At 44.1% G+C, this 13019-nt stretch overlaps 2 protein-coding genes across 2 annotated transcripts in view; one reads left to right on the top strand and one right to left on the bottom strand.

The window, feature by feature from the left end:
• The window catches only part of LOC308108061 (low-density lipoprotein receptor-related protein 1-like), an 86986-nt gene that overhangs the window by 8920 nt on the left and 65047 nt on the right, over window positions 1-13019 (bottom strand). The window contains exons 43-65 of the mRNA XM_080460733.1: window positions 9326-9515; window positions 9026-9230; window positions 8730-8922; window positions 7212-7337; window positions 6317-6445; window positions 6106-6225; window positions 5906-6019; window positions 5651-5800; window positions 5257-5379; window positions 5050-5166; window positions 4350-4478; window positions 3068-3190; window positions 2832-2972; window positions 2323-2510; window positions 2033-2216; window positions 1866-1951; window positions 1641-1760; window positions 1249-1436; window positions 953-1158; window positions 675-863; window positions 433-581; window positions 248-341; window positions 52-168 (exon numbers count right to left, since the gene is read on the bottom strand). Coding sequence (XP_080316859.1) covers window positions 52-168; window positions 248-341; window positions 433-581; window positions 675-863; window positions 953-1158; window positions 1249-1436; window positions 1641-1760; window positions 1866-1951; window positions 2033-2216; window positions 2323-2510; window positions 2832-2972; window positions 3068-3190; window positions 4350-4478; window positions 5050-5166; window positions 5257-5379; window positions 5651-5800; window positions 5906-6019; window positions 6106-6225; window positions 6317-6445; window positions 7212-7337; window positions 8730-8922; window positions 9026-9230; window positions 9326-9515 — 3381 coding nt within the window. The remainder of the gene's footprint in view (window positions 1-51; window positions 169-247; window positions 342-432; window positions 582-674; window positions 864-952; window positions 1159-1248; window positions 1437-1640; window positions 1761-1865; window positions 1952-2032; window positions 2217-2322; window positions 2511-2831; window positions 2973-3067; window positions 3191-4349; window positions 4479-5049; window positions 5167-5256; window positions 5380-5650; window positions 5801-5905; window positions 6020-6105; window positions 6226-6316; window positions 6446-7211; window positions 7338-8729; window positions 8923-9025; window positions 9231-9325; window positions 9516-13019) is intronic.
• On the top strand, window positions 10861-12887 carry LOC308108063 (somatostatin receptor type 4-like). Its single transcript, XM_080460735.1, has 2 exons — window positions 10861-10994; window positions 11499-12887. Exon 2 carries the CDS (start codon window positions 11506-11508, stop codon window positions 12550-12552), a length of 1047 nt encoding a protein of 348 aa, XP_080316861.1. The 5' UTR covers window positions 10861-10994; window positions 11499-11505; the 3' UTR covers window positions 12553-12887.

Below are 13019 nucleotides of genomic sequence, written 5' to 3'. Positions count from 1 at the left end.
TATTACTTTCCCACATAAATGTAATCGCTCAGTCTATGTCACTGAATGTACCGCAGTTTGCTTCATCAGAGCTGTCCTGACAGTCATTGTCTCCGTCACAGATGTAGGCCGGGTTGGTGCAGATTCCAGTACCACACTGAAACTGTCCCGGTCTGCACTTAAACTCGGCTGCAACGAGTATACACAGTGCCTTATTAAACAGTGATGAATCAAGAGTTAATACAGTGTGCCTGTTAATCTCCCTTACGACAGTCTGCAGGCTCGTCTGAGCGGTCTCCACAGTCATCTTCAGTGTCACACTTCCACCAGAAAGGAATGCACTTGTCATTTTTGCAAACAAACTGAACATACAGAAAGACAAAAACAAAACAAACAGTTATTTTGTTGATATTCTGTGGACACATAAAGTAATCGAAGATTCAAGCTATTCACCTGACTTGCAGTGCAGTTGGACAAACACTGTCTGCCATCGGCAGCTAGGTAGAAGTTTGTGGGACAAGCGCACTTGTAGCCCCCTCCAGGCGAGAGCAGGCACAGGTTGCTGCAGTCTCCATTGTTTATCTGACACGGGTGGTCTGCCACTGAAGTAAAAGGCAATGTGAGCAACGAAAATGGTGACAAAATCAGAGAGAGATCTTTGCGGAGTGAGATATGACACGTGATTTAAGTTGTACCTTCAGGCTGACGGTATGGGTGGTAGATGTGGAGGTCCATTGGTCTGTGTAAGGTGCTGATCAGCAGGGTCTTGTTGGTCCCCTGCGTCTTGTGAGCTCTGTTGATGGACTTTGTTTCCCAGTCAGTCCAGTACACGTACTCCTCGAACAGCGTCATGGCAAAAATGTGGGGGATGTCCTGAGTCAGAACTACGAGGGTGCAGGAATAAACACATTCATTCCAGAAGCAACGACGGTAAAAGTGCATGAAGACACGTTAATGTGTTTGAGTGTTATACCTATGTGTCTGTTGGTTCCATCCAGGCTTGCAAATGCAATGTAGTCTTCCCGTGCATCAGCCCAGTAGATGCGGTCATTGACAAAGTCTAGCGTCAGACCGTTGGGCCAGGTGATCTTATCCTCGATTATGACACTCCTGTTGGTGCCATCCATTCCAACCCTCCCAATGTGGGGAGTGTCCCCCCAGTCAGACCAGTACAAGTATCTGTTTACGACATCCTTGGTGAGTTACATGAACCAATCTGATCAAACTACAATTAGAAATTCACAGCGACTGAAACACCTAACACCTTACCCATAGCGTACGTCCACAGCCACAGCCCGAGGTTCCCTCAGGCCACTGTTGACCAGAACTGTCCGATACGCTCCGTTGAGTTTAGACACCTCGATAGTGTCCCGTCCCTTATCACACCAGTACAGGTTTCCTCCCACCCAGTCGACTGCGAGACCATCTGGGTTGCTGAGGGATGTGCGGTGCAGGACCTGATAAAGAAACAAGGAGTGTGAGCTTTCTGATTTTCTGTCTCATGATGAAGGATCTAAGTTGGTCTCCCCAGGCTTTTTGCACATGCACAAACGTAACCATGAAGATGAACTATTTGTTTCAAATGTGGCTTTTATCACGTTTTACGAGAATATTTTACAGTACCCTTATCTTCTTCAGACAAGACACACTGCCACACTGACCTGAACATCGCTGCCATTGATGTGCATGCGCCGGATCATGCTGCCCTGAGTGGTAACATCTGTCCAATAAATCATCTGCTCGCGATAGTCGAAATCCAGAGCCACAGCATTATTCAGGCCCTGTCAAACCACAGCAGCGGCATTAGTGTTGAGATGACAACAAAAACCCTGCATGATGGGTTGCAGGATTTTTCCAAGCACATCAAAAGAACGGCAAGGCCTCACCTGTTTGAGTAAAGTGTAGTTAGAGCCATCTAAATTGAGCTTCCTCAGGTAATACCGGTTGGCAAAGATGAGGAAAGGTTCCTCATCTGCAGGGAGGCAGACATCATATATGAGTGGATTTATTTTAAACACTTTCCTGAATGTTATTAATCTGTCATGTTTCTTACCCGAAGTGGATTTGCATATTGTGGGGTTCTCAGGGCTAAGCTGGAAACCCTCCACACACAGACAGTGGAAACTGCCGTGTGTGTTGATGCAGCGCTGCGTGCAGGGATAAGTGCTTGTGCATTCATCTATGTCGACACACGTCTTCCCATCATCCTTTAGACGGAAGCCAGGGTGGCATCTACACTGCGGGAGAGCGAAGCACAGAGCAGGTAAAGCCACAGTCCTCGCTGCTTCTTTTACTTATCGATTACTAGTGAAATCAGGACACGACTTCACGTTGTTTCCTTACCTTGAATCCTATTTTCAGGTCTTCACAGAGCTGCGAGCAGCCACTCAGTTTGCTGTTCAGGCATTCATTAATAAAGCAATTCAACTCATCGGAGCCATCGCCACAGTCGTCTTTATGGTCACAGAGCAATGTCTCATTGACGCAGTTTCCATTATTGCAGGCGTACGCAGTGTCATTGCATTTCTTCTCTGTTCCATGAAATAAAGTAATGAAATGTGAAACAAAAACGAGATAATGTCAACTACAGCATCAGACACAATTTCACAACTGTTTTTCAACTGCTGAGAGTTTAGTTCACAGCTGTATTTATGCTATAACGGTATATTACTTCTTAGTGAGATCCATTTCTAATTGTTTACCTCATCATGCACTCAGGCTACCTTATGAAAATGAGATCTATGGCTAAATATATCAATTAAAGCATAAGTTCAACAGATGAAGACATTATGAAAAAAAAAAAAGAACTGTCTGAAAAGTTAAATCCAAAAGTGTGTCTGTGGGCATCGAACCTGGACCAAGGCAGTGTAGATTTTTTGGTGCTTCATCTGAGTGATCATGGCAGTCAAAGTCTCCATCGCACTCCCATGAACTTTGAATGAGACAGCGACCGTTAGCGCAGCGGAACTCGTTGAGTCCACACGTCGGATACTCTGCAGTGAGAAAAGGCTCTAATTGTTATAAACAACTGACAAACAGAGCTTTTCAAACTGCCCCGTCGGGACCGGGAGGTCACGGGTCCACTTACCACACTCCTGGGACTCATCGGAGCCGTCGCTGCAGTCGTTGTCATGGTCACACACAAAGTGCTTGGGGATACACTGCCGGTTCTGGCACATGAACTCGTTGTTGCTGCATGTGTTGTTGAAAACTGAGGCCATAAAAGTATTTGGTGAGTGAATCAGAAAAGCTTCTTAGATGATCACGCGGTGAAGCATAATTCTTCTTCATGTCTTTATCTTACAAGACAAGTGGTACTAATTACACCGCACGTCTTTACTGGATTCAGAATGACAGGGTGTCATATTCTCGATGCTTTTAAAACAGTAAAAGTACAGCATATTGGTCTTAAAATGAGGCGTGGTGACGTGTTTCAAGTCATGAAATAGTGTTTTCTTGTTATTTTATGGCTGAACAGTAGATGCACGGTGTGGCCACATGTAAGGGTGGATTTGTTTTTGTGTTCACTTCTCTGTATGAGGTTTTACTGTATGTGATAGAATCTCTCTTCAAAAAAGTACAATTGTTTATATTTACATAAATTTCAAATCAGACTTTAAGTACATAAATAATTTAACTAATCATTCATTTATCAGTTGGCAGGACGTCACCAGAAGTGTATTTTCCTTCACGCTACACAGGTGAGTAGTCACAGTTACAATTTATTTTGGAATTTCTAGTCATTTTCCTTTCATGATCTGTTTTCTTCTACCGATGCTGTGTCATTCCACCCTTATAACAGCAATGTACTGGTTTCAGGTTTTAAATACATCTGACTTTTACAAGTAAGGGGATTTTTGGCGCACTGGTTTGTTAATCGATTAAAACTTATGTCCTGTAGCCACTGACTGGATTTGGCATGAGCACATTTTATAAGCCCATAAATGGTGTTATTTAGAAAAGTAAAAAAAAAAAAAAAAAACTACCATAAGACACCCATGTATTAATCAATAATGTGGACTTTAAGACTTCTGGAGTAAACCGTCCAATCACCAGTATGCCAAACATTTGTAACATGTGCTTCTTTGTACGACAGAAAACTCACAGTAATACTAAACAACAGGCAAAGCAGCAGTCATCTTAGAAAAAGGAGCCAAATCAACCACTTATTGCACATTTTCTGACAATTCTACAGCAAAACGTGAAAATGTATTCAAACATCTTTGTATCAAACATCTTTGTATCAAACAAAGGTTTTTCTGTGCAAATTATCAAGCAGTAAATTAGAAAGTGCTTCACATTGTTAAAATAGGACCATTGAAGTTCTCAAATCTTATTTGTTTCTAAGTGTTTGTTTATTTTCCACTCACCACAGCCAGCTTTGACACTCTCGTCAGCTCCATCCGGACAATCTTTGTCACCGTCACACTTCCACCGCTGAGGGATGCACATGTGTGACCCGGGGCACTGGAAAGCCTCTGGACTGCAGGTTTTAGCCTCTGTGGTGGAAATACGTATTCAAACAGAAGTAATCATGCCTGTTAGTGACCTGTTGTTTAATGCATCTTTCAGAGTAATCAAATGCCAAGTTTTTGTATGAATAGCATTGTTTTGGTTCCTGTCGCACTGAAGAATGACACTGTAGTGATCAATGTAAGAGAAAGGTCAAGCCTCTGATCCAGCAGTTCTTAAAGGCTTCTTCTGGAGGAGCTTCAGGGTGACTGCCGCCCTTTCCCAGCAGGATGTTTAACATTTTTACTCCCTATGGTTACCAAATTTTGTAAATAATAATATCCAAGATAAAATACATTAAGAAGTCCAGCATTGAATTACAAGATTATGCAACATGGTTCAAGCTGTGTGAGAGGAAAGGCTCGTCTTCCCATTCTTTGAGAACTTCAACTATAACAGAGTGTATCAAAATATAACCCCAGACACTCCTACATGTTCAACAGTTCCATGCTGGGTTTATCTCCCGGCAGAATTAACTTCACTCCCAATACTCATGAATGTATCAATAACATGTTTCCCTTCAGTAGAGTCGACTAACAGTTTGTGCAGAACACTCACTGCACTTGGTGTCCTCGTCACTGCCATCACCACAGTCGTCCGCTCCGTCGCACACCCATCGGGTGGGAATGCAGCGGTGGTTTCCACACTCAAACTGGGAGGCTGAGCAGAACTTGTCTAGACGACCAGAGAGGAAACAAAGTGCATGACGCAGGCGCCAACAAAAGGTAATGGTCCGCTGCGTTGGCCTCTGGTGTCTGAACTTACCACAGTGAGCCTCGTCTGCGCCGTTCTCACAGTCGTTCTCCTTATCACAAGTCCAGCTCATAGGGATGCAGCGTCCACTGGGACAGGCAAAGAAGGGCGTGGGACACTTTGTTTTTCCACTCCCTGGCAGAATGCAAGAAATGTGGTGGGTTTAAGAGAAAAAAAAATCAAAGGGTTGATCCAGAAAGTAGAGAACAACAAATTTAATTTACAGTGTAATCCTCTTCAAGAAGAATTAAATACAGAACTATACTCTAACAGATGAAAACATTCATTGTTTTTTGTTTTTGCTCCTTTTGGCAAAATTCAACTGTGTATTTTTGGTCTAATTTGTGCAGAAAAAGTAATTTCATCTTTTCCTCCAAGATTTCATGTACTTTTGGCTCTGAGGTACCTGGGCAGTTTCTTTCATCTGAGAAGTCTCCGCAGTCATTTGCTCCGTCACAGAGCCATGAAGGTGCATAGCAGAGTGTGGTGAACTCGCACTTCTGAAATGTCACTCCCTTCACTCCCAGATGGAAGTAACTGGAACAGTCAGTGGCAGCTTAACAAAGAGAACAGCACAACTTCAAACCACAGCCTCGGGGCAAAGTGTTGACTGTTACATCGAGTTCAATTATTCTGATGGAGACGATATATTCAAACTCACTGCAGTTCATCTCATCACTGGCGTCCTCGCAGTCCACTTTCTGGTTACACTTGCTTGAGTTGGTAATGCAGCTGCCGTCTCTGCACTGGAACTGATCAGCTGAGCACAGTGTGGCTGAGACAAGAAGGAGGAAATGGTGTTTTCAAAAGAGCAGGCATTTTGAGTAACAAATGACGAGGAAGGTATCTGACTGGACTCACTGTTACAGAAGAGTTCATCAGAATTGTCCCCGCAGTCATCCAGCCCGTTGCACCAAGTGTTGTGCCTCACACAGCGGCCATTCACACATCGTCTGTAACCTTTCTTACACACTCGGTTGGCTGAGAACCAGACAACATGGATTCCAATTACAAATATCAACAAGAGAAACTTGGCAGAGAGGGTATTGACAGAGAAAAAGAGTCCACTCACCACAGTAGGACTGCTTTTCATCAGACTTGTCCTTGCAGTGAGCCATGCCGTCACAAGTCAACGTGTAGTTGACACAGTCTCCATTCCCACACTCAAACTCGTCAATGTTGTTGCATGTAGTGTTGATCGCTGAAAAAGACAGAAAAAGGCACTTAGACCCCAAGCTGATGAAGCATGACAAGTTTTCCAGTGTTGTTTCAGACTCATTACAATGTTCAAAAAGTCAACCAGAGCAAATGATTCATGGTAAAATAAACTTCTATTCCTATTTATCACGTCATGAACACAACTGCCGATGAATGGCCTCAACATTGCCCCAATCTTATTTTTTATCAAGTCAAAGGGTGAATAAAAGTGACTAAGTTAAGGGAGTCTGTCAGGTCTCCTTCTGTCTTAGTCAAACCTCTTGGAACTTCTACACCTGAGGATGAGTCTGCTTTTGAGTTCAGCCTAGATCCCCGACAGAATCCTTCAGGAGTTTGAGTACCGAGGAAAACCACTTGTGCTGTTTAAAAGCCTGGCACAGGCCACTAAAAATACCAACTGTCGCAATTCAGTGGCAGCAACCTTCAAAGTTTCTCAATCTTCAGAGGACAGGTGAGTCCCGTAATGTGGGCGGGAAAATAAAATAATGGCCAAAATCTTTTGGGTGCTTGAGATGATTCACTCGGCTCCACTAATGTTACATTCACAATACATTTAGGCTTGTTTGGTTACCATTGTTCGCTGGATCAAACTGATACACAGCTCCTGACGTTTAGAGCAGTTTGTGACTTGTTATTAAATACTGTTAATAACAAATCAGTTTTTATCTTTACATAATTATCTCCCTACGAGCTAGACAAAGTTCTGAATTCAGTCTTCTCTTGTTTTGTCAGTGCGGTTTTTGTATTACCTATGCAGGTGTTGTCTTCCAAAAGTTTCCTGTCACCCCGACAGCTGCAGTTGACTCTTCCCTCTGAGGTCAGCAGACACAGGTCCTGACATCCTCCATTGTTAACGCGACACAAGGAGAACTCACCTGTGCAGACAAGAGGAAAGTCAGACACACAAAACCAGCACAGAAATTCTGACCTCGCGCCCAACCTTCAGACACATAAACATACAGTATTCACCCCACGTGTGCATTCAGCAGAGAGCCATGCCCGCCTAAACGTAGCGATGGCTCTGCCTCAGTTGAATGCATAATTCAATGTGACTCAAACTAAATAGGATTTGCAGCTGTTAGAGCAGGCTCTCGCCTTGCATGGTCGCTGTGGGCAGTGAAGTGTGAGAGAGTTCACTGAAGGAGCAAACATGAGGGAGAAAATAAGGTGGAGAGAAAAATGCATTGATTTAAAAAGATGCGGACAAATAGAGATGTAAAGCCAAATTTCAAAAAGGAAAAAAGGTTCACATAAAAACAACTAATTTTACTACTTTACAAGGCATTCATGGACAATTTTAGAGTTATCACAAAATTCCTCCTCGGTGCAGGGGCTGCAGATGGATTATGCCCGGGGCTTTAAAAGCTGGTAGAGTAGGAGAAAATGTGATCCAAACCAGCCGACTCAAGATTCAAGATCCTGAGAAACGGCAAAGTGGAGGAAGAGGTTTAACATCAGAGGTGCATCCATCTTAAGTCAAGAGTTGAGAGACTTTGGGCAGCAGCCTAAAGTTCCGAAGCCACATTGCATCCACAACCTTGTGACCTGACATTTTCTTTTTATCTGAATCCACCAAACAAGCTGTGCCGCTGAACTTGAGTCCCGTTGAGAGATTGTTCAGATAAAAGCCTTTGGAAGAAAACGCAACAAGTGTGTGGGGCTGGTCACTGACTTTCAGCAAGCTGGATGGAAAGCAGCGTATTTCCCTTCGGGAAGTTGACTGCAGGCGATCTGCAGCATGTTTTAGGAGGAGGAGCGTTCACTATTTTGGGTATCAAAAGAGCCATCTGCAGTACCACCAAAGCAGCTGGGAGAGCAACAACATCATGTGGACACAGACTGGGTCAACAGGAGGAGGTATCACGCTGCCGAGGAGAATAACAATGATGTTTGTATTTTTTTTAAGCACTGTCCTCAACTCCAGTTGTTTTCAAAAGCACAATATGAATAAACTTGACTTTACTCCGCGTTGTTTAACGTCAGTGCAATATGAGAGGATCATTTCTTCAGCTGATCTTTTTTTAAAAACTCAATCTGTTTGTTCAATTTCTCCAACCATATTTCTTTCTAAGGTTTAAAAGAGAAGCTTTACTTTTGGATTGATCTGTTGAAACATCAATAACTGCATTAAGAGGAAACATTAAAAACTATATATTTTTGTCCGATCCTGGCAACAGTGCCCATGTAGACAATATGAACACCAACCATACCACAGCTCAAACAACCACTTCAGTCTTTCATTCTGTGTAAAAAAAAAAACAACTCACAGCTATTCGTGTCGTTGGCCACTGCGATGATACCCATTGGCTGCTGAGGGATGTCGGCACGCAGCACCTTCATGTCTCCGCCTGTGTATTTGTCGGCCCGAAGCACGGCCCTCCTCACCCAGTCAGTCCAAAAGATGTAGTCTCCATACACAGCCAGGCCAAAAGGATGGACAGGCTCATTTTTCAGCACCACCTGCACAGGAAAGAAATCCCAAATGTTTGACAAGATTCAAGGTTATAGAGAACACATGGCTGTAATCAGACACAATCCTACAAGTTATATTTATGTCACTCACATAGCGCCGAGTGCCGTCATACTCGCAGCGCTCAATCTTGTCCAGCGTGGCATCAGAGAAGTAAAGTTTCTCAGCACGGTGGTCTATGGCGAGGCCATTAGGCGTTCGGATATCTGTGCCGATGATCACAATGACGTTGGAGCCAGACAGTGTGGCTCGCATGATGCTGGGAGACTGCTCATTCCAGTTGGTCCAAAACATTAGGCTGCAGGGTGAATGGGGGAAAAGTGAATTGACTGGGTGTGAGATAGTAGGAGGAATCATCGACTGTGCCGCATGCAAATGGTTCAAGAGACTAACCTCTGACACTCATCAAGGACAAAAGCCCTCGGGTGGTCATCTCCTGACATGGTGACCACGGTGTGGCGGTCAACAGCTCCCCAGCGGCTCTGATCCACAGTGTGGCGGGTGATAGTTGATGTAGTGTAGCTTGTCCAGTATAACATATCCCAGCCCCGGTGGTATGCCAACCCCTCCACGGAGCCCACATCTGAAAAAGACAGGATAGGGTAAAGATCATTGAAGAATACAAAAAAAGAAATGATGGGGGGGGTCAGCTCAGTGTTGGCAGTCTGCTGTATTTCAGCAGAGTCGGGGCCCTGGACATGACAGCTTGCTATTAATGACCAAGAACACGGTGTGGTTCAATGCTTTCATCCAGCAAATAGCTCAGTAAAAAGGTCACAATAACAGTTACCAGCTAGCATATTACTTTCCTTCACACAGCATCATCAACAGATTAGAGGCAAGAGGTCTTTTCTCTGCTCAATGGCCTTGAAATGAGTAAGAAGTTGTGAAGGTGGCCAGAGAATGGAGAGTCAGCCCAAATGGAGGAACACAAACTTCTGGAGCAGAAGATCAAGAACATCTACTCTGCGAGTGACAAACAGCACATGCACACAAAAATACTTTCTGAGTTATTCATTCAGAAGTCTGGTCACCTCAATTCCAAGAAAGAAAGTATCAATCACCTCATACTTAATGTTATGCAGCTAAAGAGATAATTGACATCACAGCTCTCTTAGCTCTGGATAAAAGATCAGAAAAGTTCACCACCAGGTGGGACACTTTGCACCACACCTCAATACGTCCACATCCTGGACATGAATCATCATTTGTTCACTGCCTGCTATGCGACTCAGAATGAAGCTCTGGGACTAAAAAACTGCGTGGAGCTATGCGGCACACAAAACATCTCCCCTCTGCTTCTGCACTCATAAATCAATGCCCTAGGAATCGATGCAGAATAACATGAAATCCATTCACCCCATTTCCTCTTTCTTTGGAGCTGTTCATGAATTGTAAATCTCAAGCTTGCAGCACCCTCTCCTCAAAGTCTTGCGTTTTACTTCACTTTACCTTCAAATTGTTGTTGACCTAAGCCGATCTGGATTTCCGTACGCTTGTGCTCGTTGTTTGCAACAATACAGATAAGCATAAATTATAGCTCTTCAGCTCAGGTGGTTCTCCTGGCACTGATTTTATTGCAGTAGATGTGATAGCAGCTCAGTGCTTCCTATCAGCCAGGCAGTCAATAATTACCCTGATTCAAAAGGCAAATACTACTTCACTCTGTGTCTCTTTCTGTGAAAAACTGTATCCCTGTATGCTTTATTTGAGTGTGTGTGTTTGTGTGTGTGTGTTTAGGGACAGCACTTCTAGATAATGTACTGATCCTTTCACAAAAACAGAAGAAACAATGGAGCATGGGAAAAAAGTATGTTTGGCCTCATTAGGCCCTCCCACAGTAAGCTGCTGGCCAGCCCATCTCTGTCCTGCTCTATCGCAATCACTCCAGAGTTCACCCACCGTTTACTTGGTTTTATTCTCTCACAGCTCTCCCTTCCAACTCCGCTACCCTTGTGAGTCTCAGGAGATCCCTCTCTCGGAGCCGGGGGGATTACTGATTGTAGACTGACGAGCGCCTTCTCTGATTGAGATGTCACGGGGAGCAGCCACCTGCTCTGAGGTAACAGGAAGTCTTTTACCTACCAGTGTTCACTCGCCCTTAGGACTTAAATTGAAAAGAAGAATGGAAACTACAGAAGCTAAGAAATCATGGGTGTCTTTACTTCACGGGAGGTTTTTTCATGATAATCTCTTCTCTCTCACAGATCCCCATTCAATACGAGCTGGAGCTGCTTGTGAGCTTTAATGAGGAATTTGACCGGACAGAGTTATATCGTCCTAATGTAATTGATAAAACATAAGTGTGGGAACAAGAATTGAACAATACTTTTATTTCGTATTTTTGGAATATGTATGTAAACTAACTATTACCTTTAGCCCTCGTTGAGTCACGTTAATGTGAAGTAATCTGACGTTGTAAAGCTGAATGTCTGTGTGATGGTATTTCTGAGTGTGATGATGTTGACCCACAGTATGTGTAATTATTTCAACACGCAACATTATCAGTAGTTTTATGACTGGCTTGAGTATATTGACCCTACAAGAGGCTACTGTGTTTTAACAGCAGCAGAATGATGAGAACTGAAGACAGGATGCTGCTGGAGAATGCTACCGGCTCAGAGGATCTTCTCAGCAACAGTACTGAGCTGGGCAAAGTGGAGCAGGTCCTAGTTCCTGTTCTAGATGCAGTAATTCTGGTGCTGGGAGTTGGTGGACAGACCATGGTGATGGTCATCTTGTGTGGACGGCGGAGGAAAGGGTGCGGTGGGATGGGACAGTCTCTTCAAAGCTCTGTCACAGGTACTGGGACAGACATACTGCTGCTGGCTCTGAGTGCTGCAGACCTGCTTTTGCTCTTTGTTCTTCCCTTTCATTCAGTTGCAGTAGCGTTGCAGCACTGGCCATTTGGGGACGTTATGTGTCGTCTGGTGAGCTTCTTGGGATCGGCTTGTTCGTCGGCAAGCGTCTTCACTCTTGGTGTACTGGCTGTGTCTCGCTATTTGACTGTAGTGAAGCCTACCAGGGCATACTACCTCCTCTCCCCTCGCAGAGTTTCAATAGTTGCTGCACTCATTTGGGTCCCAGCCTGCAGCCTCGCCGCCCCCCAGCTGGTTTTCCGCTCTGTGCAAATTCCACGTCAAGTCTCCGATGGTGCCGCTTGCTTTCTTTTCTTTGAACACCAAGAACAGCTGATTTATGGATTGTTTCTGTTCCTCGTGGGCTTCTTACTTCCACTCATTACAATTGCAGTGGCCTACAGCAGCATCTACGCGTTTCTATGGAGAAGTCAACACGCCGGGAGGGCCCCTCAAGTGGAGCGCTACCAGACCAAAGTAACCCAGACATCAGCCATGCTGGTGCTGGCTTTTACTGTATGCTGGCTGCCCTCCTACGGCCTGACACTGGCCTTACTAGCAGATAAAAGCTTAGGAGCCACTGGAACGTCACCACGCTACGGCCCCTTCAGCGTGTTTGCACGCCTCATGGCGACTTCCTCCACAGTGATGAACCCCATCCTCTATGTGCTGATGTCTGAAAAATTCAGACAGGATTTACTGAAACTGTTCAAGAGGGAAAGGCAAAGTGCCAGCGGAGATATCGCTATGGCTGATGGCTGACATTCTTATCATGAGCAACTGACTTTACATAACTGACCACAAACTCCAAAGACATCGTGAAAATTCTGGCAACTGGGAATTGCAATAAAAGAATTACAAGCAGTGTTGCTTAAAGACTTCTCAATAAAATGTTCACAGTTATGCTCATGAGGAAACATTGCTCACAGAAACATTAAACATATCTGCATACTGGTCTGACTGATTGGTGATTGTACAAAAAAATAAATCATAATTTACAAGTTTGTCCGAGAAATTTATGTTGAGAACAGTGGGAGAGATGAACCTGAATCATGCATTCCTTGTGAAACAGATTAAAGTCAAAGTACGACTGTAAAACATTAACCGTGCACCTGTGTTTTGTTGTACTGAGATAAGTTAAATTAAGTTCTATCTGTCTGTGGGCCTGTTTATGTCGGTTTATGTTCTACTTGGAAAGTGCAGATAAAAAAGGCAATTCCCTCTGTTTC

The sequence above is a fragment of the Lipophrys pholis genome (genome assembly GCF_963383615.2).
Source record: "Lipophrys pholis genome assembly, chromosome: 4".
NCBI classification, from domain to species: domain Eukaryota; kingdom Metazoa; phylum Chordata; class Actinopteri; order Blenniiformes; family Blenniidae; genus Lipophrys; species Lipophrys pholis.
The sequence above is the reverse complement of the archived record's forward strand: the minus strand, read 5'-3'. Positions and strand labels throughout refer to the sequence as shown.